General features: G+C 31.4%; 1 protein-coding gene and 1 long non-coding RNA gene across 4 annotated transcripts; both read right to left on the bottom strand.

Moving 5' to 3' along the window:
- Positions 1-795: 795 nt before the first annotated feature.
- Positions 796-7,553, bottom strand: LOC114255005. Of its 3 annotated transcripts, XR_004963787.1 has the most exons (5): positions 7,329-7,553; positions 6,921-7,030; positions 6,767-6,837; positions 1,938-2,050; positions 796-1,725 (listed from the first exon to the last, which is right to left on the bottom strand). It is a non-coding gene; the product is annotated as an uncharacterized LOC114255005 (long non-coding RNA). The 3 variants fall into 3 exon arrangements; XR_004963786.1 differs by having other exon boundaries at positions 796-2,050; XR_004963785.1 differs by lacking the exon at positions 6,767-6,837 and having other exon boundaries at positions 796-2,110.
- Positions 7,554-16,402: 8,849 nt separating this feature from the next.
- LOC118646359 (zinc finger MYM-type protein 1-like) lies at positions 16,403-23,715 on the bottom strand. Its single transcript, XM_036289058.1, has 3 exons — positions 23,407-23,715; positions 22,655-23,020; positions 16,403-16,546 (listed from the first exon to the last, which is right to left on the bottom strand). The coding sequence occupies exons 1-3, from the start codon at positions 23,713-23,715 to the stop codon at positions 16,403-16,405; spliced, it is 819 nt and encodes a 272-aa protein (XP_036144951.1).
- Between the last annotated feature and the right edge of the window lie 925 nt (positions 23,716-24,640).

Here is a 24,640-nt window from a genome sequence, read left to right as displayed (position 1 = left end):
AATATTATTTTAAACAATTTATTAAAATCTTAAATTAATATTTAAAAAATATTAATTTAATATTATATAAATATATGTCCTAGATTATTATTTCAAATAATTAATTATTGTAACATAAATATTAAATCAATATTAAATAAACATTTTAGAAATATTTTTTAAAATATTTTTTTAAAGGTTTAAATAAATATTACATAAATATTAAATAAATGTTATGTAAACATTATTTTGAACGTTTTATTAAAATGTTAAATTAATGTTAAATAAATATTAATTAAATATTATATAAATATTTGCCCTAAATCATTATTTTAAATAATTAATTATTAAAATATAAATATTAATTTAATATTAAATTAATATTTTTTAAATATTATTTTAAATGTTCTTTTAAATTTAAAATAAATTTTGAATAAACATTTAATGTTACATAAATAATTTTCTTAAATTATTATTTTTAATAAAAAATTAATAATTTTTAAATATTAAATAAACCTTAAATAAATGTTTTATAAATATTTTTTTAATCATAATTTAAAATAAGTAATTAATATAAAATAAATGTTTAATAAATATTAAATCAATATTATTTGTACAATAAATGCTAATAATGTAAAAATAATCAAAAATAAATATTTAAAAAACATTTATAAAATATTGCTTGCTGATTGTGGATTAAACCGCGGCGAACACGTCGGCGGCGAGTACGTTGAAGAATCTGTGGAGATTTGCGTCTCTCTCTCTCTCTCTCTCTCTCTCTCTCTCTCTCTTTTTCTACTGATCTTCGAGTTAAACTCGTAAACACCTTGATACTGCCTCATATCGATTACTGCTGTCTGATCTATCATGGATTGAGCAATGATTTGAACATCAAGCTGCAAAGACTCGGAAACTGTTGCATCAGATTTATTTTCAGTTTAAGGCGTAATGAACATATCACACCATTTAGACGTCGTCTTGAGTGGCTTTCTGTTAAGAATAGGAGGCTGTTCTTCCTTGGTTGCTTTATTTACCGCATTCTTAATCATCAGTCTCCCTCTTATCTAAGTGAACTCTTTATTCCTCTTGATCCTTCATTAAGGAGAGATCTAATTGCACATTGACATCATCACATATTTTTCATATTCCTTGTCATAGAACTACTTATCGTAATTTCTTTCATTTATCCGCGATTTATTTCTGGCACTCTCTTCCTGACAATATTGTTTCCGCTCCCTCACTGGGATCTTTCAAGTTTCTCCTCCGATTATTTCTACTAGCATTTGAGTTAGCCTGATCTCCGTTGTACCACTGTAGCACGCCGTATGCTATTATTTTTATTTTATTTTTATTTTACGCTTACTCTTGATTTTAATCTGCTTAAGACTCGTCCTTTGCGTTCTTAGTTTTAATATTAGTTTTTAGTTAGGTTAGGTTAGGTTAAGTTACCTTACTACTGTAATTCTCATGTAGCGTTTCATTAATTCTGCGTTATACTTCTATCTTTATGTTCTTGATGTTTTATCTTCATTCTTTTGTAACTCATACTTTGCCCTTCAGCCTATGCTTGGGCATAATAAATCTCTCTCTCTCTCTCTCTCTCTCTCTCTCTCTCTCTCTCTCTCTCTCTCTCTCTGTCTGTCTGTCTGTCTCTGTCTGTTTCTCGTCACGGGATGAATCTCGATTGCGTTTCTCGCGACGGACGAACGCAACACAATGAGTACCGATTTAGGCGGTTCCAGTCACCTGTAATTTGTAATAAAATTATTCTTTTATTATAAAAAAATGATTTGCTGTCAGCTTTGCAACTTACAACGATAATCTCAAACGATAACCTCTATCAATTTATTTAATTACAAGATATATTAGAAATTATTATATTATTTATATAAAAATATATTATTTATAATTGTACATAATATTTTGAACAATATTACTTAAAAAATAAAATGGGTTACCTTCAATATCAATTACGAATGAGGCTGAGAGTCTGTCACACGTAGATCGATAGATGATCGGTCGGAAAACATCGATGCAGATGGCGTTTGAATCATTTCCGCTTGAGTAAATCCTGAGATTATACGCGCACGGAGGAAAGGAATACATATCAATTTCATACCTTGAGTACATCCTGAAATTATACGCGCGCGGGAGAAAGGAATACGTATCATTTCCGTACATTGAGTACAACCTCAGATTATTCGCGCGCGAAAGAAAACCGAATGATACTATAAAAGATATTATAGCGATGATCTCAACATTCTATGATGATCACAGCTCTGGTGAAAATGTAAAATCGTAAGTCGAGCGTAATTCGAATATAAAAGAAGAGTAATAAAAGCGTTAACAAATCTTCTATGAAGCGTAAATTGAAACAATGAAATGTAAAAGAAGCGTTAACGCTTTCTATTACTCTCCCTTTACATTCGACTTACGCTCCGATTTTACATTTTCACCAGGGAGTACATTGAGTATTAAAATGGGATGATACGTAGGATATCATGTGCTGTTAGGAGATAGCACAGAGATGAACAAAAATTCATAGAGAAGTCATTAAAAAAAATACTTGCAAAAGTAAAAAAATGAATAAATGAAGAATTCTTGAGGAATTAGGCACAATTTGTTCACCTTGAAATATTCCTTAAAAGTTGTAATTTTGTAATTTTCGTTACCCACTGATACGTGGCGTTTTTCGCGTGGAGTTTTCTTATGAACAAAATGCACTGTCTTATAAATAAAAAGGTCTCACTAAAAGCGCGGAAAGAAGTAACATTTCGTCATTGACATAAAAGACTGAAATATGTCAGTCTGTAAAAGGAATCGAGAAAAATAAGAAGGTTTATATGTTAATGTGTTAGAGTGCCAGTATTAATAAAATAAACTTAACCCTGCCGGAAATATTAATATCAGATTTTTAGATTAACCCTCTGCCTACACACCTTATTTTTCTCCCGATTCCTACACACAGGGGTTACGCTAACCCCAAAATTTTGTTGACTTATATCTCCAAATTATTTAATCAATTTTAACTTCTTTTTTTTTAATCGAAAGGAAAAAATCTCAGAATTATGATGGTCTTGGCTAAAAAGTCGAAGATATTAAAAGAAAAGAGATTTTTTGAAAAGAATGAGAAAGGAACGAAAAATTTTTGTAAAAATTTGCCTTTTCTTTAAACGCCCGTATTTATTAGAAAAAAATAGATAAAGTAATTAAAATGGTGATCAATGGAAAGGGGAAGAGTTGTACTTTAAGAATCTATTGTCAGTTTTTTTATTCTGTTCAAAAAATATATTTATTTTGTAATGTGAATTTAGTAAAAAATGAATGCAGTTTAAACACAATAGTAAAAGAAAATAGTAATATTTATTTAAAAAACAATTATTAATACCCAAAAACATAATTATTAATACAAAAAATATTTATTACAAAAGATTTTATTTATTATAAGAAAATTTTTTAATTTGTAATGCTACAATTGCAGTATATTTTTGCAAAGTAATCGCGACATTGGTAATATAATATAAATACTTTATGCGTAAATGATATATACGTAATGAACAAAAAAATAACTTTACTTACCCTTCAAATTTGGAACTTTACCATTTTTTTTTGTTACGTTCCCTACACACGGGGTAATTGTAACCCCAACACACACTTTCAATGCTCCTACTTCTATTGTTTTCAGAACATTCACAACGCCCAAAGAGGAATAAGTAGAGCACAGTTCCATCCTTCCCCCTGGTTCCAGCGTCCCCTTGCTAAATACTTTTAAGTAGCGAACATTTCAAAATCGACTAGGGTTACCGTAATCCCATGTGTAGGCAGAGGGTTAAGATCTTCAGATCGGTCTATTATTCTTAAATCTAAAATTGTCATAAATTTACTAAATTATTCTAAGAAATAAGATAGCATTAAAAATTGTTTTATTCTAGATTTAAAAACTTTTCAGTTAAGAATAAATATTCCTTCTTTGATAATAAATATGATTGGCGCTATATTAATCCTTTTATGATAAATCGAAGAATAACGGCATTAGATCCAGAAATCTTTTCTGTAAATGCACATTGTTGATAAAACAAGTAATTCTGTATAAATACTTTAAGAAGTTCTGAGGAATTCCAATCATGACATATAACTTCTTATATTGCTTTTTTAATTGATTATGTCATTCTTAAACCCTACCCAGGAAAAAATGTTTTATATACAAACATATTTTAAAATTGTATATAATTGTATATAATATGTCCATATATGTTTATATTAGTTTCCTTTTTTTTGTAGAATTTCTGTTTGATATAAAAAAAAATGGTCATACTGAAAAAACAGAAACTAATTTAAAAAATAATTTTCGCATTGCTTCTTTTAAAAACGCTAAGTATGAAAAATTGTCCATATACATCCCTTACGGAAAAAACACTCTAATTTTGAGAGTTTACACTTAAAATTGAGTGTTAATACTCGATTTTGGGAGTTTACTCCCAAATTTAAGTGTATACGCTCAAATCTTGAGTATTTACACTAAAGATTGAGTGTTTATACTCGAACATTAAATGTGTACACCCAATGATTGAGTGTTCATACCAAAGTTTGGATTTAAATACTGAATATTTGAAAGTATACTCTTAGCATTTGGATACGACACTCAATAAATGAGTGTATACTTTCAACGTAAAGTGTGAACACTGAAACATTGGGGATGTACACTCAACATCTATCGGTTGAAAGTATACACTTAATATTGGGTGTGCACTCTCAAACATTGGATTAGAAAATGTTAAATAAAAACAAAAGCAAGAAAAGCAAGTTCAACCGAGATTAAAATTAATTTGCATTGGTAGAAATGGACATAAAACAAATATCTAAAATAAATATTCAATTAGAGTGTTCAACTGGCTTTGAGTATTAATTTGAGTATTACTTTCAACTTGGATGTTTGCCATCTAATTGAGTGTTAATTTTAGTGTTATTTTTAAATTTAGGACTAACATTAAAATTAAGACTCAATTAGATGGCGAACATTCAAGTTGAGAGTAATAACAGTCTAAAAGTAAATTAAAAAGCGAACACTCAAGTTGAGTGTTTACACTGAATTGAGTGTTTACCCCTTGTCCCAAATTATACTCAACTTGAGTATTTTTTAAGTGTTATTTTTAGTGTTTTTTCCGTAAGGGATATAATTATATACATATGCCGAAATATACATATATAATTATATATGAAAATATATATGATATTATAGATATAATTTATATGGAGAATTTTTCATAGCTTTTTTAAAAGAAGCAATGCAAAAATTATTTTTTAAATTAGTTTGTGTCTTTTCAGTATGACTACTATTTTTTTATATCAAACAGAAATTTTACAAAAAAAAGGAAACTAATATAAACATATATGAACATATTTTATATACAGTCGGACTTCTCATTTAGCCACGGGACCAAATATGATAAATGGGAGGTTCGTGTTAGGGCGCCGCCCAAAACAAGGCCGTACGTACATGTCGTCAGATCCAGTTTCAAATTGTGGAAGTTAGAATGTGGTTCTTGTATTGGTAAGTACGTAATATACAGACCTGATGCAGACGATTGCTCATCGTGTACGCGCAGCGACTGTGATCATGTGGTATACTAAAACGAAGGTTTTTGGTATGCTAAATGGGAACCCTAGTAGCAAAAAACATTGGCGCAATATTGCAAAGTAATATAAAAACGATATTCCCAATATTGGTCCAATATTGTAAAGTTGACGTTTCATCTTATTTAGCCAATTTGTCTAAGAAAAAATATTGGTTCAATATTGGTTCAGCATTGGGCCAATATTGAACCAATCAATTTTTCATATTGGACATTAATTAAATTTTAATTTGGAGCCAATATTTTATAACCAATATTGGCGTTACATTGGGAAACATTGAAAAAACATTGGCCAATGCATTCCCAATATAACCAATATTTAACCAATATTAGCCAATAATGGCCGATATACTGCCAATGTATTTGCTACTAGGGAAATTATGCTAAATGGGAGGTCCGACTGTACATATATTGATATATGTTTTTATATAAAACATTTTTTCCCGGGCATTCTTCTATAAATTTCTAAGGAATTACAGTTCAGAAAGAAAAATACTTTATAAAATCTTTAAGAATAAAGTGTGCTATCTGAGATTACTTACATTACGTTAGTTTAGTTTAGTAGTATTATATTGTATTTATAGACATTGTGAAAGCCCCTTGAATGGCAATTGGCTTTGTGTATATGTGTGTGATGTGAGTCTGAGCCTTGCCGCAAAAATAAGGCAAGTGAGCTTTTTTACACAAGAAATGTCGAGATCTCAGGATTGAGTGTAACGATTTTAATCAGACTGATTGTATTGAAAGTTTGCATCAATATTATATAATAAAATTCCCATAAGATTTTTTATTATAATTTTAGTTTCTAAGATATTTTAACCAAAAATAAATTTGACAGCTAAATTTCAAATAAGCTTAGTAGTTCCACGATATTTGCACAGTAAAGTTCGCGTTACACTTTTTTATGTATACTTACTGCTATCATGACTACGTTTACACATCGAGTTTAACAACGTCGGAGTTATAAAACTGGCTAACTACAGCCATTCCTCGGAAGAATGGAATGGTTATGATTGGCCAGCTCTAGAAGTATCGATGTTATTAAATCTGTTTAAGGGTGTCGTGTAAACGTAGTCCATGTCGCTTGATGTGTGCAATAACAATTTACAGTTTACAACTAATTTGCTATTATAAAAGTATTATAAAATATTTACTTTTAACCACACAGCACACGTGGATTCTGAGAACGTTCCGCAGGATATCGGAACAGTAGATTGCGTAAATACTGGGAACAATCGAGATACGTACTGAGATAGTACAAACTAAGTATCTTCCTCTCGCTTCTCCTACTTATGGCATAGTACGTACCTGCAAATATCCCGCAGTATCTGTATACTTGTATAGCATTGGAATCGTCAGGGAACGGTCGATCATGTATATAAGATCCTGTCTACGTTTAGTATCCTTAAGCTACTTGCCTGTGGAAATTGTTCAATATCAAATCAAGAATTGCCTCATAATTACCTGATTTCTCTATCTGACATTAAAACTATTTATACAGATCCGAATAAAAAAGTTAGAATTCAGGAATCAATTAAAAAAGCGATTAAATTCATTAATTGAACATGAGAAGGCGAGATTAAAGAGGTTAAAATTTTATTTTTATATTTTCTCAATTCTCGGAAGCTCTATTCAAGTTGCGGAGACCTAAGGGACTCTTTTCGAGTGACAAAAATAATACTACACTTTGTTGTTAGATAAATCTATTGAACTCACTATACACTGCATCGAGAGATAATTTGTTGCTATGGGTAGCTTTCTTTTATGGGCTTTTTGGTGTAAATTTTTTCACGAGAAGGAGAAGCGCCGCGCCCTCGCTTAGCAGCGATCTCACGAACTACTCGCGGCTACTGCGGAATAATAAGCACACACACACACACACACGCGCGCGCGCGCGCATACATATATATATACACATATATATTAGGTCTGCAAATAATCGAGATATTAACGTATGGAATTTGCAAATAATCTAATTAATTTCTATCGTAATTGTAAACAGTAAATGATAAAAGCTTATCATACATTTACAATAGATTTTTTTCGTATTATGGCTCGAGCGGGTCGAGCTCTTCCCTCGGCGCGCTCTCATTCGCATAATTTAAAAAATTAATACCTCGATTATTGGTGGATCTAACCCGAGACCTAACCCAAGACAATATTGGACTTGTTATGTTCATCTCAATCTTTTTTACCTTTTTACGAGCATTGATCCATATGCGTTGGGGCACCCTGTAGTTACACACACACACACACACACACACACACACACACACACACACACACACACACACACACACACACACACACACACACACACACACACACACACACACACACACACACACACACACACACACACACACACACATATATATGTATATACATATATATACACATAAATATACATATATTATACATATATAATTATAATTATAGCTTGAATATTCAGAAGCTTTTATTTAGGAATTTTATTAATTTTTAATATTTTATTATTAATATTTTTGACATTTACATATATATCATGTATTTGTTTATATTAGATATTTATTTTATACCACACACATACACACAAATTTATATTATACATATATAATTGTAATTATAGCTTGAATATTCAGACGTTTGTTGTAATTTTATTATTAATTTTTATATTAATATTTTTAACATTTACATAATGTATTTGTTTATGTTATATATTTATTTTATTTTTGTTAACTTATTATACTTTTCCCGCATACCAAAATTACCATTTATATTATAAAATAATGTTTTATATATTTTAGTTTTATAAAATTATATGTAGGCACATTGTGAAGCCCCTTGAACGACAAACCGGCTTTGCGTGTATTATGTGCATGTACATGTGAATCTGTGGAAAATAACTCAAATAAGCTTTTTCGCGCAAGAGATCTCAAGATCACAGAATTATTAAGTTTATTTTATTTCTTCGCGTACAAATATTCACCACTTACATTATGAAATAATTTTTATTTTAGTTTTATAAAATTATATGTAGGTACATTGTGAAGCCCCTTGAAAGACAAACCGGCTTTGGGTGTGTGTGTGTGCATATATATGTAAATGTGTGGAAAATAACTCAAGTGAGCTTTTTCGCGCAAGAGATCTCAAGATCTTAGAATTATCAAGTTCCTTATATTTTTTCGCGTACCAATATTCACCACATACGTTACAAAATAATTTTATTTTAATCTTATAAAATTGTATGTAGAGACATTGTGAAACCCCTCGAACGACAAACTGGCTTTACGTGTGTGTGTGTGTGTACATGTGAATCTGTGGAAAATAACTCAAGTGAGCGAGCTTTTTCACGCAAGAGATCTCGAGATCTCAAGATCACAGAATTATTAAGTTTATTTTATTTCTTCGCCTACAAATATTCACCACTTACATTATGAAATAATTTTTATTTTAGTTTTATAAAATTATATGTAGGTACATTGTGAACGACAAACTGGCTTTACGTGTGTGTGTGTGTGTGTGTGTGTACATGTGAATCTGTGGAAAATAACTTAAGTGAGCGAGCTTTTTCACGCAAGAGATCTCGAGGTCTCAGAATTTAGTGTACCAATTTTAATCGGACTGGTCGCAATCGAAAGCTCACATCAATATTATATAATAAAATTGCCATTAGATTTTTGATTATGATTTTAGTTTCTAACATATTTTAATATTTAGTTTCTAACATATTTACTGAAAGTGAATTTGACAGCTAAATTCCAGATAAACTTAGTAACGGCGTGACATTTGCGTAGTGAAGTTTGCGTCATGCGCGAAGTTGCGCGATTCTCTATGTTATGTACTTGGCGTCGCGCTGCTACCGCGTCGCTTGATTTATAAAAAAAGTGACACTCTAAAAAAGAAAAAATGAAATATTTTTTTTAAAGTGTCACTTTTTTTATAAGATTTTTCGAAATTTTATTTTGAATATCGTGATTTTTCACTATGTTAATGGTATTTTTTACTTTTGCAAGTATTTCCATCGAATTCTACGGGAAATGGTACCCCTATAAAGTATACATTTGAGTTTGATTCAAATAATTACACACGAAGTTATTAAAACTTATAAATACAAAATCCCAAATTGCGCCTATGTGGCTACCGTGTAACTGGGTAGAGATGTTAAGATAGGATAGCGCGCTTTGCGCGCGCTTGTATTAACTAAACTGATAAATTACAACTCTCGCAACATAAAGTAAGTCATGCAAGAAAACCAATCAGGAAAAGCGGCAACAATACCGCTCGACCACGAGCGAACTTCTCGCGTTCCAACGGCCTTTTTTATTATGGATAGATGGATGGATATGGTGGTATCCGAACGGAATGTATACATTAACATCAGATTGGTATAAATGTATCCCACTTCCACTTTACGTCTAATTGCTTGGAAGTTATTATTGTTCTGATGTCAGCTAATGTCCCTCTCTATTCCTAAGACTTTAAATTGTGGTCGGTGTCTCGAATCGATCTCTTCATCTGTTAAATTAAGAGATAAATTTGCGCTGGGGTCCAAAACTTGGTTAATTATTATTTAAACATCCATTTTCATCGTTTTTTATATGACTTTTCATCGTATATGCCGTGTAATATATACGATACCAATTTTTTGTCATATTAAATTATATTTCTTGATGCAATGATACCAAATGACGGTTTTGATACCATATTGAGATCATTTTAAAATTTTAATTAAGTTGCTTACACTGTGTAAATTTATTTTACTTGTTTTTGTTTTGTATTTTGTTTTGAAAATTCTATTGAATAAAATTTCTAAAAAATATAATTTAAAAAATTTTTTATATTTCTAATAAAAAATAAAATAAATTAAATAATAGTCTTCCTCAATCTTATCAAAGCAGAATAAATTCTCAATATAGTTTCATGGTCTCATACATAAGTCTTGCTTTAGATTTTCATTGGATTCTTTCACTTGATTTGTTGCAATTGCAGAAGCGTTTTATAATAATTATGGAGACCCTGATGTATTTTCTCCGCAAATATCTGTGAAGATGCAAGTGGAGGTTAATGACCTGACGGGCATTAGGGCGTCCCTTATTGAACATGTTTGCTCTCACATTTTTATCTTATCTATCTTTGTTGAAAAAGACTTCACTACTCACAGAGCGACTATTATCCATGTTAAAAAACTTTATTAGAGAATGTTTTTTATTAGATAAACGGAATTGAGATAATAATCTCATGATTGGAAAGCAACAATAAATAATGCGATCTTTTTTATCAGCCGGAATTACGCAGTTCTCAAAGAACACAATTTAAGGGAGAAATAAAAAATCTGTTAAGAGGATGCTAAACTGCCCGTCAAACTTGATCGAGGTCAATAATGTAGAGTCATTCGTTTAATCTTCTTTATAAAAATATTTGCTTTAAAATACAAAGTACATATAGCTTATATGTATGTACAAATGAATGGTATCCCACAGTTCGGAATAAATTAAGAAATAAAACTACATTCGTCAAATTACGATTAAAAGCCATAAAAAAAATTATTTGAAATCTGTAATGATTAGAAATCTATAGTGAAAACGTTTAGATGAATAAAATTTGATCACATACATAACTTTTTTGCGGCTTTTAATTGTAATTTGACGAATATAGTCTTATTCCTCAATCTATTCCGAGCTGTGGGATATTATTCATTTGTATGTATAAGCTACATAACTTGTATTTGAAGCAAATATTTTTATGAATAAGGATAAACAAATGATTCTACATTATCGACCTCGAACAAGTTTAACGGGCAGTTTAGCATCCGCTTAAGATAAAATTAATATAAATATTTACAACATATACCCACAATGCACATGATATCGTTAGAACATCCTGAACATAACGTACCGTATATAATGTACTAAGAATATTCTTATAATATCGTCCATAATATATCATTATTCGTATATTATTAGAATGTACCTGTTATATCTAAATCAGTATCCCAAGCAACACATATTAGTCAATTTGATGTCAAGAAGACATCAAATTGACTCGAAATTTGTCATTGACTCAAAATGACTTTAACTTGATTCTATTTTGACCTCATGCTTTTTTATTTACTTCCATTATATCTGGTATGTAGATGCATTATAAGCATAAATTTGTGTAGGAAAAGTGATATCTGTAAATATATATATATATATAAATAAGCAATAATATGACATTAAATCATTTTAATGATTAATTTGACTTTATCTTTTTATCTCTATACATAGGTCGGTATACTTTCAAAATATCTGAAAAAGTATAAGTTTTACAAAATAGTAAGTTTTACAAAAAATGTTGCCAATAAAATTGTTATATAATGTTAAAAAAGATGTATTTATTAAACTTATCAATTTAACTCATAATATTATTACTGTGGCGTATTAAGGTTTTCATAATTTATTATAAATGACAACGTTTTACACTAATATTTAAAGAAGTGTAGTATATACATAACTACAATTAACATACTTTTAAATTAATATTTATTAATAAATAATAAATTAATATTTATATTAACTTACAATAAATATGAACTTTACTTAATTTAATAAAATAATATAATAAATATTAATTTGTTAAATTAATATTAATTATAAATATTAATTAAATGTTAATATTCATTAATTAACAGATAATAAAGTTATACAATAGGTTTCCTGGTCAGGTTTGAGTTATATTTACATAACTCACTTAATTTTTTGTAACAAATTTTAGTACAATCATTTTTCATGTATTGGAAATAATGCATTATTGAAAGCACTGCTCGCACAGCTACCCTTCCCCTCTCCACCCTGGTGAGAAATAATGATTAAAAAGATGTTGATGTCGATTCGACATCATTTCTCAGTATTTATGATATAGTAGCTGATTAATCCATTAATACCCATGACTAGACCAACGGAAGGATCGAAAAAGTAACCATTGGAACCTTCCCACAAAACATAAAAATATACTCAGTACATACATTGTACATACATTTATGTATATTACATATTCCAGGTATATACTTTCTTCATGTAATTTATATACATTGGATGTGAAAAGTATGTGCAAATGAAACCGGGTTAATGTACATAAAAGATCCATAGTATATACATATGTATATAATATGTATATTGTATGTATGTATATTCTGTATATACATTTTTATATGTAATATGTATATATTATGTATATACATAAAAATATACTCAGTACATACATTGTACATACATTTATGTATATTACATAATCCAGGTATATACTTTCTTAATGTAATGTATATACATTAAATGTGAAATGTATGTGCAAATAAAACCGGATGTGTATCTAAATATACCCCACAAAACAATTTGATATACAATGTATATATTATGTATATACATTTATGTGTGTTGTATATACTATGGTTCTGTATTACACCGTACATCCATTGCATATGAAATGTTACAAGGAAAATATCCATTGCAGATCGGAAGTATATACACATGTATATGATTCGTATATTACATGTATATACATAATGTATGTCCATTTATCATTCATTTTATATACATAACATGAACATAGAATGTACATAATACATGCATAATATTATACATATGTCCATAGTATATATACATAAGATGTACATAGAATATACATGATATAAATTTGTGGAGATTGTGTGTTGGTACGGTACCGTACTCGAGGAACGGTAGCTAATAAAAATGAGATTCGAGATCTGATTGCGGAGTTGCAAGTAACCTCCTTATATATGCAAGAGAGAATCACTTGACTCCGGAGAAAGGGCTAAGTTGCACCGTCTAGCGGTGATTGCGAGAATTACTCCTTACACGTGAGCGTACAAGTTCATGTTATAAAGGAAAAATATCTTGCATATGAAATGTATATACATTTAACATTGTGCGCTGTATATACATACTAAATACATTAATGGATATGCACTTTATATACCATAATGTATATTCGAATCATGTATGTGAGATGTATATACATTTAACATTGTACGCTGTATATACATATCAAATACATTAATGGATATACACTTTATATACCATAATGTATATTCGAATCATGTATGTGAGATGTATATACATTTAACATTGTACGCTGTACATACATATCAAATACATTAATAGATATACACTTTATATACCATAATGTATATTTGAATCATGTATGTGAGATGTATATACATTTAACATTGTGCGCTGTATATACCTATCAAATACATTAATGGATATACGCTTTATATACTATAATGTATATTCGAATCATGTATGTAAGATGTATATACATTTAACATTGTGCGCTGTACATACATATCAAATACATTAATGGATATGCACTTTATATACCATAATGTATATTCGAATCATGTATGTGAAATGTATATACATTTAACATTGTGCGCTATATATACATATCAAATACATTAATGGATATACACTTTATATACTATAATGTATATTCGAATCATGTATGTGAGATGTATATACATTTAACATTGTGCGCTGTATATACATATCAAATACATTAATGGATATACACTTTATATACTATAATGTATATTCGAATCATGTATGTGAGATGTATATACATTTAACATTGTGCGCTGTATATACATATCAAATACATTAATGGATATACACTTTATATACCATAATGTATATTCGAATCATGTATGTGAGATGTATATACGTTTAACATACAAGATATTTTTTTCACATTATGGAAAAAAAATGCATATACATAGAATATCCGATGTTATATGGGTTCATTTAGGTTAAAAGAACATTTTAGGCGTAAAAAAATTGTTTGAATTTGTTTATAACAAAATTTGTTTAAAGAAATTACGAAAATCGACTAAAAAAAATAGTGATTTAATAGCCATTCGATTGTACAAAAAAAAATTACATGAAAATCATGTATTACATTGCCAAAAATATTTTTTACTTTGCTGTGTGTAGTAATATTATGAACAATTTTTCGCTGTCTGTACCCGTTACTACCCAGTCGCATTTCTATTATAAATTGTGATTGGAATTTTCTTTAAAACAATAATTATGTAGCTATGCAAGTTTATGGATAAATTTTTATAAAATGGTCAATATGATGTCATTTTGACGACCAAATGACATCAAAAATTGATCATTATCGAAGGACTGATTGCCGTCAAAATGACTTCGTTTTATTTGACCTCAAATTGATATCAGTTTGTTATCTTAACTAATATGTATTGCTTGGGTATATTATTTCTCATATATTCTTAGAATTTACTTTTGAGTTATGCAATCTAAATACCTTTTAATGCTTAAGGTTTATTTTTAGCGTCAAAAAATGTAACGTCACCAAAAATGACGAAATAATGTCTTTATTTTGATTACTATACTGTAAATATATATACCGTACATAATATACTGAAAATATTGTTATAATATCTTCTATAATATGTGTGTGTGTGTGTGTGTGTGTGTGTGTGCGTGCGTGCGTGCGTGCGTGCGTGCGTGCGTGCGTGCGTGCGTGCGTGCGTGCGTGCGTGCGTGCGTGCGTGCGTGCGTGCGTGCGTGCGTGCGTGCGTGCGTGCGTGCGTGCGTGCGTGCGTGCGTGCGTGCGTGCGTGCGTGCGTGCGTGCGTGCGTGCGTGCGTGCGTGCGTGCGTGCGTGCGTGCGTGCGTGCGTGCGTGCGTGCGTGCGTGCGTGCGTGCGTGCGTGCGTATGCATGTGTGTGGAGTGAGGCCCGAAAAAAATCTTGAAAATTTCTGCTAGTAACCAAAATGTAGCTTATAACTTTAACTTTTGAAAGCACTGTGGCGTTTTGAAAAATCCAATATGGCAGCTTCAGTACGGCAGCTGGAAACTGTGTACACACCAGAAAATTTCACTTGTATGTGAATTTATTGTTTGAATCGTGATAAACTCCTACAGGAAAAGCATTTTCAAGAGTATTCAAAGGTGTTCTTTCAAAATCTGGCGTCAATTTTTTATTTCAAGGATCCCTAAAGGTTAGAAATAAGGGTGGAAGGCGTGATTTCACGATTTTTTAAGTTTTCTGTTATTAATCAGCGAAACAAAAAGTTTCTATTACATATTTCAACTTACTAGTTCTCAGAAAATCCATACCTACTCTATTTTTTCAAAGTGAAAATTAGGGGTAAAGGTAGATTTTTTCTAAAATAATGTGATAAAATACAGGTACAGAGCGTGTGATATAACATTCTCGACGTTTCTCTGCATGCTTATATCGAATTTGGATATAAAATGACCATATCTTGTTACCTCCCATTCAGTTTTGTAAAATTTAAAATGGCGGATCCAAGATGGCGGAAAAAAGTAAAAGAGGCTTCAATTTTCATAAAATTTAAAATATGGGGGTTTCTGGGATCACTGATTACGAATCTGATATTACTTTTTTAAAATTCAAAATGGCGGATTCAAGATAGCAGATAAGAAAGTGATAACGGAAAACTTGAAAAATCGTGAAATCACGCCTTCCACTCTTATTTCCAATTCTTATGGATCTATGAAATCAAAAATTGACGCCAGATTCCGAAAGAGCACCCTCGAATACTCTTAAAAATGCTATTGAACGGTTAAAAATAGAAGTCAAAATTGTGTTACGTCCAGCTTTAAGAGATTTAATTTGTTTCAAATGGTGGAGGGATACTTCGGAGAGACGCAGGTAAGGCAAGGAAGAACGTAACGAAACTTACAATTTCCGTAGGCACGCAAATTAAGAAAGGGTAGGTGCCCTGGGTCGAACGCACTTTTTGCAACGCAGAATATGGGTCAGCGTGCCCTTTCAAGCTCGTTATAACCTGTTTCTGGGTCATGCACTCGTGGTCCAAGTTTTGAGTCATTGAATTGAATCACTTCAACTCGGGACTGGACCTGGTGCAATCTTTGATCAGGAAGTGGAGATCTGGGGGTGGTCTTTGAATTTAAATAACCAATGTAATTTCTTAAAACTATATGCAAAAAGTTTATTCTAACATAAGTACACTAAAATAAGCGCTAAAATAAGTCGTGTTGTTTATAAAGATATTATTAACAGTGCTGGTTTAATCGTGGATAGGTTTGTATGGACATAATAATAATTTTAGTGCTGGCTAACATAATGGCAAAATAAGAATACTGACAAATGAAAATTTTAAGATCGGGTTTCATAATGACAGAATAATAATTTGAAAAAATCGGCTATCATAATTACAAAATAATAACTTTAAAAATCGGCTATCATAATTACAACTAACAATTTGGATATTGAGTAATATTCCGATACATAAGTATATCTTTGAAATAACAACCATCAATTTCGGATAAAAGCTAATTCCTATTACATGATTATTTCTTTGACTAAATCGAGGAGAGATGTGAGTTTTAGGGTAATTCTTCTATGGTGACGTATGAAAGGGGAAAAAAGTTGTAAAAGAAATCAGCGGGGATAGCGGAAGAATTGTAATAATAAAGGGTAAATACGAGGATTGGGTCCTTAGGAACGAGTGCAGATAAAATCTCTAAAAGAACTTCCAGATCAGTCGCTTCCGGATTAATAGTGAGATCGCGGAAATGGTGGAGAAGGGGATCAGTCTTCTGAGGGAATAACTCTATTAATTCGCGGAATGAATTTTGGGTGCGTCGTAGTAATAGTATCGCGGACGGAGAGGTAGAAGAGGAAATTCGGCAAAGAATTCGAGGGATGATGCGGGTGAAGGTGGGGGTGGAACTTGTTTAGGTTCGGGGAACTAATGGGAGAATAGTAAGTTGAAAGGAGGGAAGGTGGAGAAAGTGGTGATTCCTTAAGATCGCAATTCGAAACCGCAAATTGTTTCTCGGAATTTTGCATGCTGTGGTCAGAATTTTGATCGCTATCCTCGGGGTGTTGAACGCTAATCTCTGAATCCGCGCACCGGAACGGCCGGTCGGACTCTCGAGCGACAGCCTCGGAATCCGCGCACCGGAACGCCCGGCCGGACTCTCGAGCGACAGCCTCGGAATCCACGCACCGGAACGGCCGGTCGGACTCTCGAGTCACAGGGTTGAAATCCGAGATTCCCACCAAAGATGAAGAACGCGACAAGAGATATGTGTTGAATAGGGTTTGGATAAGCGCGAGCCCGCCTGATTGCCCGTCTCCAAGACCGCTTCGAGTTTGAGCGGTTACGGTGGAAAAAACTATCGTCCACTATAATTTTTTAATTTTATAATACCCAGTGCAAAACGGTTCCCGGTAAAAATCTATGTCTGAGGACTTATTACTTGTCGGAGTGGATACTACAGATCAGATTGTCAGACTCGGAGTCGCTCCTGGAGGCTGAGTCACTCGAAGCCAGTCAAAGGTTGAGTCGGGGTGGATAGAAGTCGACTCCTCAGGGCCTTTAGTCCCAGAGGTGTTGAAGGTTTTTCTCACTTACTCACTGGAGTTCACTTGTGTCTCGACTGTTCACTAACACCCGGACTCGGTGAGATACAGACTTACGCGCACTCGGTATAAGGCAAAAAGAAAGAAAAAGCTGCTCGCGGTCTTTAAAATTGCGATTTTATACTAAATTTCTCGAAGGGAAGGGTTGAGATGTAGGCGGTGTCATTCTTGGATTGGTAGACCCTTCCAAAACCACAAAATTTGGAGCTTATCTATTGGAAACTCGCGAAATTATTATTTCGTAGAGATGATCAACTATTGGTCCATCTCTTCTCGTCTCCGCCCGATTTATTTTGGGTTTTGAGTATAGGAGAGGGGTTTTCATAATTTTCACTCGTCTTATCTATAGATCACTCAAACAAGCAAAAAAAGGGTCTTTATGTCTTCTTGTGGATTATTTAATGAGAAACGTACTTTTAGTTATTGATTGAGCGCGGACAGCGTTTTTGCTTCGAATAATAAATTTTTATAGTTTCCGGAGGTTCCTTGTTTAAAGACTTTAATTTCGTTGAGTTTTAGTACTTCCCTTCCCTTTTGCTAGCGTCGGGTATCGATGCAGGGCATTGTTAGAGTATGGTTCAGTAATAAAGATAGTTATTATTTATTTTTCTATTCTAGGCTCTACATTGCCCTAGACTTCCCAAAAGAATTAAATCATATTTAACGGTCGCTCTCGAAATAGTTTACAGATGGAGAACTGTGCATTTATTTGATGGCTATTTCCTTCGGTTTATATATTTATTATTCCTAAAAAAAAAAAATGAAATTTTAAGTTGTCGCTATCTCACAAATTTGTGCGTGACGATAGAGCGATCCTCTGCAAATCTCTTGGTCTCGGCGACCGTTAGAATACGATTCTTCTTACTTAATTATTTTCCTTACAAGGACAACGAGAAGAAAAACGTTAAGTCCACCGGATGTAACAATTGCATTAACTAAAATTTCTGTATAGTTCGCGAATATAACATTTCAGTTAAATGCTATTACCATATTTTAGCGGAATCAATATGTAGATAAATGTATGACGGAAAAAAATTAAAGGTTTACATCCAAGATTTCTGATACAAAACAAACTGATGTAAATCTTTAATTTTATCACATTTTAAGTTTTATAAAAATTGAAGCCTCTTCCACTTTTTGGTCCGCCATTTTAAATTTTACAAAACTGAATGAGAGGTAACAAGATATGGTCATTTTATATCCAAATTCGATATAAGCATGCAGAGAAACGTCGAGAATGTTACATCACACGTTCTGTACCTGTATTTTATCACATCATTTTTGAAAAAATCCACCTCCTACCTTCTCACTCTAAGAAAATAGAGTACGTATGGATTTTCCGAGAACTAGTTGAAATATGTAATAAAAACTTTTTGTTTTCTGATTAATAACAGAAAACTTGAAAAATCGTGAAATCACGCCTTCCACCCTTATTTCCAATCCTCAGGGATCTATGAAATAAAAAATTGACGCCAGATTTCGAAAGAACACCCTTGAATACCTTTGAAAATGCTTTTCCTGTAGACGTTCATGATTCGAATGATAAATTCACATATAAGTAAAATTTTCTAGTGTGTACACAGTTTCTAGCCGCCGTACTGGAGCCGCCATATTGGATTTTTTAAAAGTGCTTTTGAAAGTTAAAGTTATAAGCTACATTTTGGTTACTAGTAAAAATTTTTAAGATTTTTTCGTAATGAAAGGAGGGGAGTCCGGTTGACAGAGAATGTCCCATATATATATATATATATACAGGGTGTTTGGTAAAGATTTATGCAATTTTTATAAGCAGGTAAAGCGCATTAAGCTGAACATAAAATCCTCATCGTTTTTCCATTTTCACAATAGTTAACGAGTTATAGACTTGTAAAATTTTCTGTATTAGCCCGGCCTACCGGCAAATGCAAGCACGCCGAGCGCCCGACCGCGGCGGCCGCCCCTCCCTAGCGCTTGAACCTTGAGATTGCTAGGCGCGCGGAGGGAGTTGTTACAACAAGCGGCAATGGCTACGCACAATGTGTACGTGTACATACATGTGTACAAAAAAATATCAGTTCTAATGCTTAAAGAAGCAATTACTAAATTTATTTTTTTTTTTTAATAAATAATGATTATTTTTAATAAAAAATTTTTTTTGGTGATAGTCTTAAATGTCGTAAACTGTCATAAATTTTAAAAGAAGCTATTATCATGTGCTCAAAAACAAATTTATCCTTCTTTAAACATTAGAAAATTTTATCGATTAAAATGGAAATAACAACCAAATAAAATGTTTCAACTTTATATTCTTAATTTGTTTCAACTTTATATTCTTAATTAAAAATTAAATAACGAGGATATTTATATTTTTAATAAAATTAATCCTTGTGATAGACTTATAATACACGGAAAAAACTTTGTGGTAAAAATTACTATGGTAAGTAGTAAACGCGTGCTAAGGAGGAAAATTTTTATTATGTTCTTCATCAAATTACGATAATATTTACACTACTTATATGATATAATTCTCTGAAATTTCTTCTTACAGTTCGTGGTTACTATCATAAATAATAAATCATACATAATTTTACTATAAAATTTTTTCCGTGTAGATTTACAAATATATGAATTTATTAAATGTTTGAAAACTTATAAACAATATTTATTTAATTCAAGAAAATTTTAGTATGTAATGTGTGTGTATTTGGTGTGTGTGTGTGTGTGTGTGATACATACACGAAAATGTTAAACATTATTTGTTTTGTGTAAAGTGAGGTGTTTATTATCAATATAATATTCTTTTCAACCATTAAAAATAAGATAATTATTAAAAAAAAATAAAATTAAAAATGAATAATTGATTTTCTTAAAACTAGAATCATATTTTTCTACGTGTGCGTGTATTGTATAGTAATCAGCATGAATAATAATAGTGATATAAAATCGCGAACTAAGGAATGATTATTCATTTTCCTGTCACAAAGTGATTATTCTTTTCTCGCGTATGTACGTACATACACCACACACACACACGCGCGCACACGCACACGCACACACACAAACACACGCCCACGCACACGCACACGCACACCAAATACACACACATTACATACTAAATTTTCTTGAATTAAATAAATATTGTTTATAAGTTTTCAAACATTTAATAAATTCATATATTCGTAAATCTACACGGAGAAAATTTTATAGTAAAATTATATATGATTTATTATTTATGATAGTAACCACGAACTGTAAGAAGAAATTTCAGAGAATTATATCATATAAGTAATGTAAATATTATCGTAATTTGATGAAAAACGTAATAAAAATTTTCATAATTTCTCCTTGTCACGCGTTTATTACTTACCAGAGTAATTTTTACCATAAAGTTTTTTCCGTGTATTATAAGTCTATCACAAGGATTAATTTTATTAAAAATATAAATATCCTCGTTATTTAATTTTTAATTAAGAATATAAAGTTGAAACAAACATTTTCTTTGGTTGTTATTTCCATTTTAATCGATAAAATTTTCTAATGTTGTTTAAAGAAGGATAAATTTGTTTTTTGAGCACATGATAATAGCTTCTTTTAAAATTTATGACAGTTTACGACATTTAAGACTATCACCAAAAAAAATTTTTTATTAAAAATAATCATTATTTATTAAAAAAAAAAAATAAATTTAGTAATTGCTTCTTTAAGCATTAGAACTGATATTTTTTTGTACACATGTATGTACACGTACACATTGTGCGTAGCCATTGCCGCTTGTTGTAACAACTCCCTCCGCGCGCCTAGCAATCTCAAGGTTCAAGCGCTAGGGAGGGGCGGCCGCCGCGGTCGGGCGCTCGGCGTGCTTGCATTTGCCGGTAGGCCGGGCTAATACAGAAAATTTTACAAGTCTATAACTCGTTAACTATTGTGAAAATGGAAAAACGATGAGGATTTTATGTTCAGCTTAATGCGCTCTACCTGCTTATAAAAATTGCATAAATCTTTACCAAACACCCTGTATATATATATATATATATATATATATATATATATATATGTACGTAATGTAAGTAATAAATATTGGTACGCGGAAAAATTTAATGAAAGTAATAAAAATAAAACCAGTGGCGTAGCAAGAAAAAATGCCGCTCGGGGGGATTTTCAAAAATGCCGCCTTTGGACAGAAAAAGAATGCAAAATTGTTGTTTTATTTTGTAATATATTTGCATGTTTATAATAAAATTGTAGGTCATAAATATTGTTCTCTTGCAGTTACATATTAATTTTATGACATTTCTTTTCTGCGAATTCATTTACAATCTCGTCATAATTAATAGAATAAGATATATCGCGCTCTATACTTAAAATCGCCAAGTTTGTTAAACGTCCTTGTGTCATTGTCGATCGTAAGTAATTTTTAATTATTTTTAATTTGCTAAAACTCCTCTCGCAACTTACTACAGTTACAGGGAAAGTTAAAAAAGTCTATATGCATTACTTAAATTAGGGTATACATTTTGCAAATTTAATTTGAAAAATTCCTTTACAATTAAAATTATTGTACTTTGATTATTATTATTATTTTTATTAAGATTATTCATAATTTCTGGTATAAGATATTTGTAAGACAGCAATTCACTTACTAATTCATCTGCGTCGAAATCTTTGGGGAATTCTTTAACGAGAGTAATTGATTTCTGAGTGATGTCGTCGTCCGTCATTGTTAAAATTTTGTCACTTAAAATATTGAACATATCCATTATGTCCGTGGTCGCAAGAAAACGATCGTGCAGTTCCATTAATAGTCTATCGCATATCAAAAACATTTGTTGTTGAATCTTACGTTCTTTATCAAGAGTTTCATCAGAAGCTAATTCGCCACTTAATTGTTTCTTTTTTCTCAAACAGACTTCTTTAAATTTGGGATCGATATCGCAATGTACACATATAGATGCTGCTTTTTGTTTCATTGACTCAATTCCACGATTACGAATTGATGAAATTGCGTTCTTCAATGAATTTGTTTTACTTTTAATACGTTACTTTGTGTCAATTCTATACTTTGCAAAGATTTATTACGTCGATGAATGTGATTTAATATAGATTCCCAAAGTACTAAATTAAACACGAACTCAAAATCCAGCAATTTCAGCAATCCTCTCGCAGTAAACATACCATCTCCGTACAATTTATCCATTGAAATCTTGTTCAATGCATTGAGAACATTTCCAAATTCGGTTAGTAAGGAATTTACTGCATTATACTTTGAAGCCCATCTTGTATCAGAATGCGTTTTTAAAGTCAGTTTATGTTTATATTTACTTGTCAATAAATTTCAGCGCGTTGTTAATGAAGAGAAGACGTAAATCTGCTGCACGATACCGAAAAAGTTTACCATTTCTACTGAAACACTTGCAGCATGAACACCAACCAAATTCAATTTATGAGCAGCACACGGCATAAATTTAGCAGACTTTTCAATACTTAAAATATGACTTTGGACACCTTTATATTTACCGACCATATTCGCCCCATTATCATAGGCCTGACCGCGGCAGTTTTCTATTTCTAGACCGTCGTGTTTTAATTTTTCTAATATAACTTGCGCCAAACCCTCTCCTGTTTTGTCTACAGTATCAATAAAATCAATAAAACTTTCGCGAATATTACATTCCTTATCAACATATCTAATAACTTGAGACATCTGTTCTACATGAGAGATGTCTGGGGTGCAGTCAAAGATTATGGTAAAATATTTTGCTTCTTTTATATCACTGATAATTTTTTCACGAACGTGCTCTCCCAGCAAATGAATAAATTCGTTCTGTATTTGTGGTGAAAGATAAGTAACGCGTCTATTGTTTGAAAGATGTTCCGCAAGAATTTTATCGTGTCGACTAATAAGTTCTATAAGATTTAAAAAAATACCGCAGTCTTTTTCTCCCAGTTGTCCATGTCCTCTCAGAGCGATATTATTTTGAGCACAGAATAAAAGTTTCAACAATAGCTTTTAAAACATGACGCCATTTTTCTTTCTCGGTCAATATTTGTTGTTGCAAGTCTCGGTCTATGGATGCTGACATTTTTAAATCACTTTTCAGCTTTTGCCATTTCAAATAGTTCGTTCAATAAGCCGGTTTGTTTTCATGCTCAAAAATTTTTGGATTTAATTTCTTCCAATTAAAGAAGCCTTCTTCAGGTTTACTAAATTTTGACAATTGATCAGTTTCAAATAGTAAGCAAGGAAAGCAATACAAACATTGTCTTTTTTTACAATAGATGAGCCATGTACGCGACATTTTTTCACCGTTTTTCTTGTTTTTGTCGAACCAGCCAGGATTAAATTTTACTATTGTGCCGTTGCCACAATCTCGTGCACTTAATTCAAAATTAGCATTTCTTCCTTGATGTGATTCTTTGCTGAGGATAAGGTAGCATTTAATTTTATCCGAAATTGGAAACCAAGTGCATGGGTCATTTAAGTCAATGGAATTTTTCCAAGAAACAATAGAACAATTTTCTTTTTCTTCTACACTGCTGACATTTCCATCTTTTTGCTTATGTTCGTCAATAATTACAATATTCTTTGTAAGTTCAGTTTCACACTTTAAGTCTTCTTTTGTCCGCAG

This window comes from Monomorium pharaonis, chromosome 6, assembly GCF_013373865.1.
Source record: "Monomorium pharaonis isolate MP-MQ-018 chromosome 6, ASM1337386v2, whole genome shotgun sequence".
Lineage (NCBI taxonomy): Eukaryota > Metazoa > Arthropoda > Insecta > Hymenoptera > Formicidae > Monomorium > Monomorium pharaonis.
The sequence above is the reverse complement of the archived record's forward strand: the minus strand, read 5'-3'. Positions and strand labels throughout refer to the sequence as shown.

Bases quoted from the DNA above. Each gene is read 5' to 3' on its own strand.
- LOC118646359 (XM_036289058.1), bottom strand. From the start codon at position 23,715: ATGTCTCAAGTTATTAGATATGTTGATAAGGAATGTAATATTCGCGAA. The intron at 23,021-23,406 runs GTAAACTTTTTC...AATTCATTGAAG, and splicing joins CAAGTGTTTCAGTAGAAATG to AACGCAATTTCATCAATTCG. The intron at 16,547-22,654 runs GTAAGTGAATTG...TTAAATTCAAAG, and splicing joins ATTTCGACGCAGATGAATTA to ACCACCCCCAGATCTCCACT.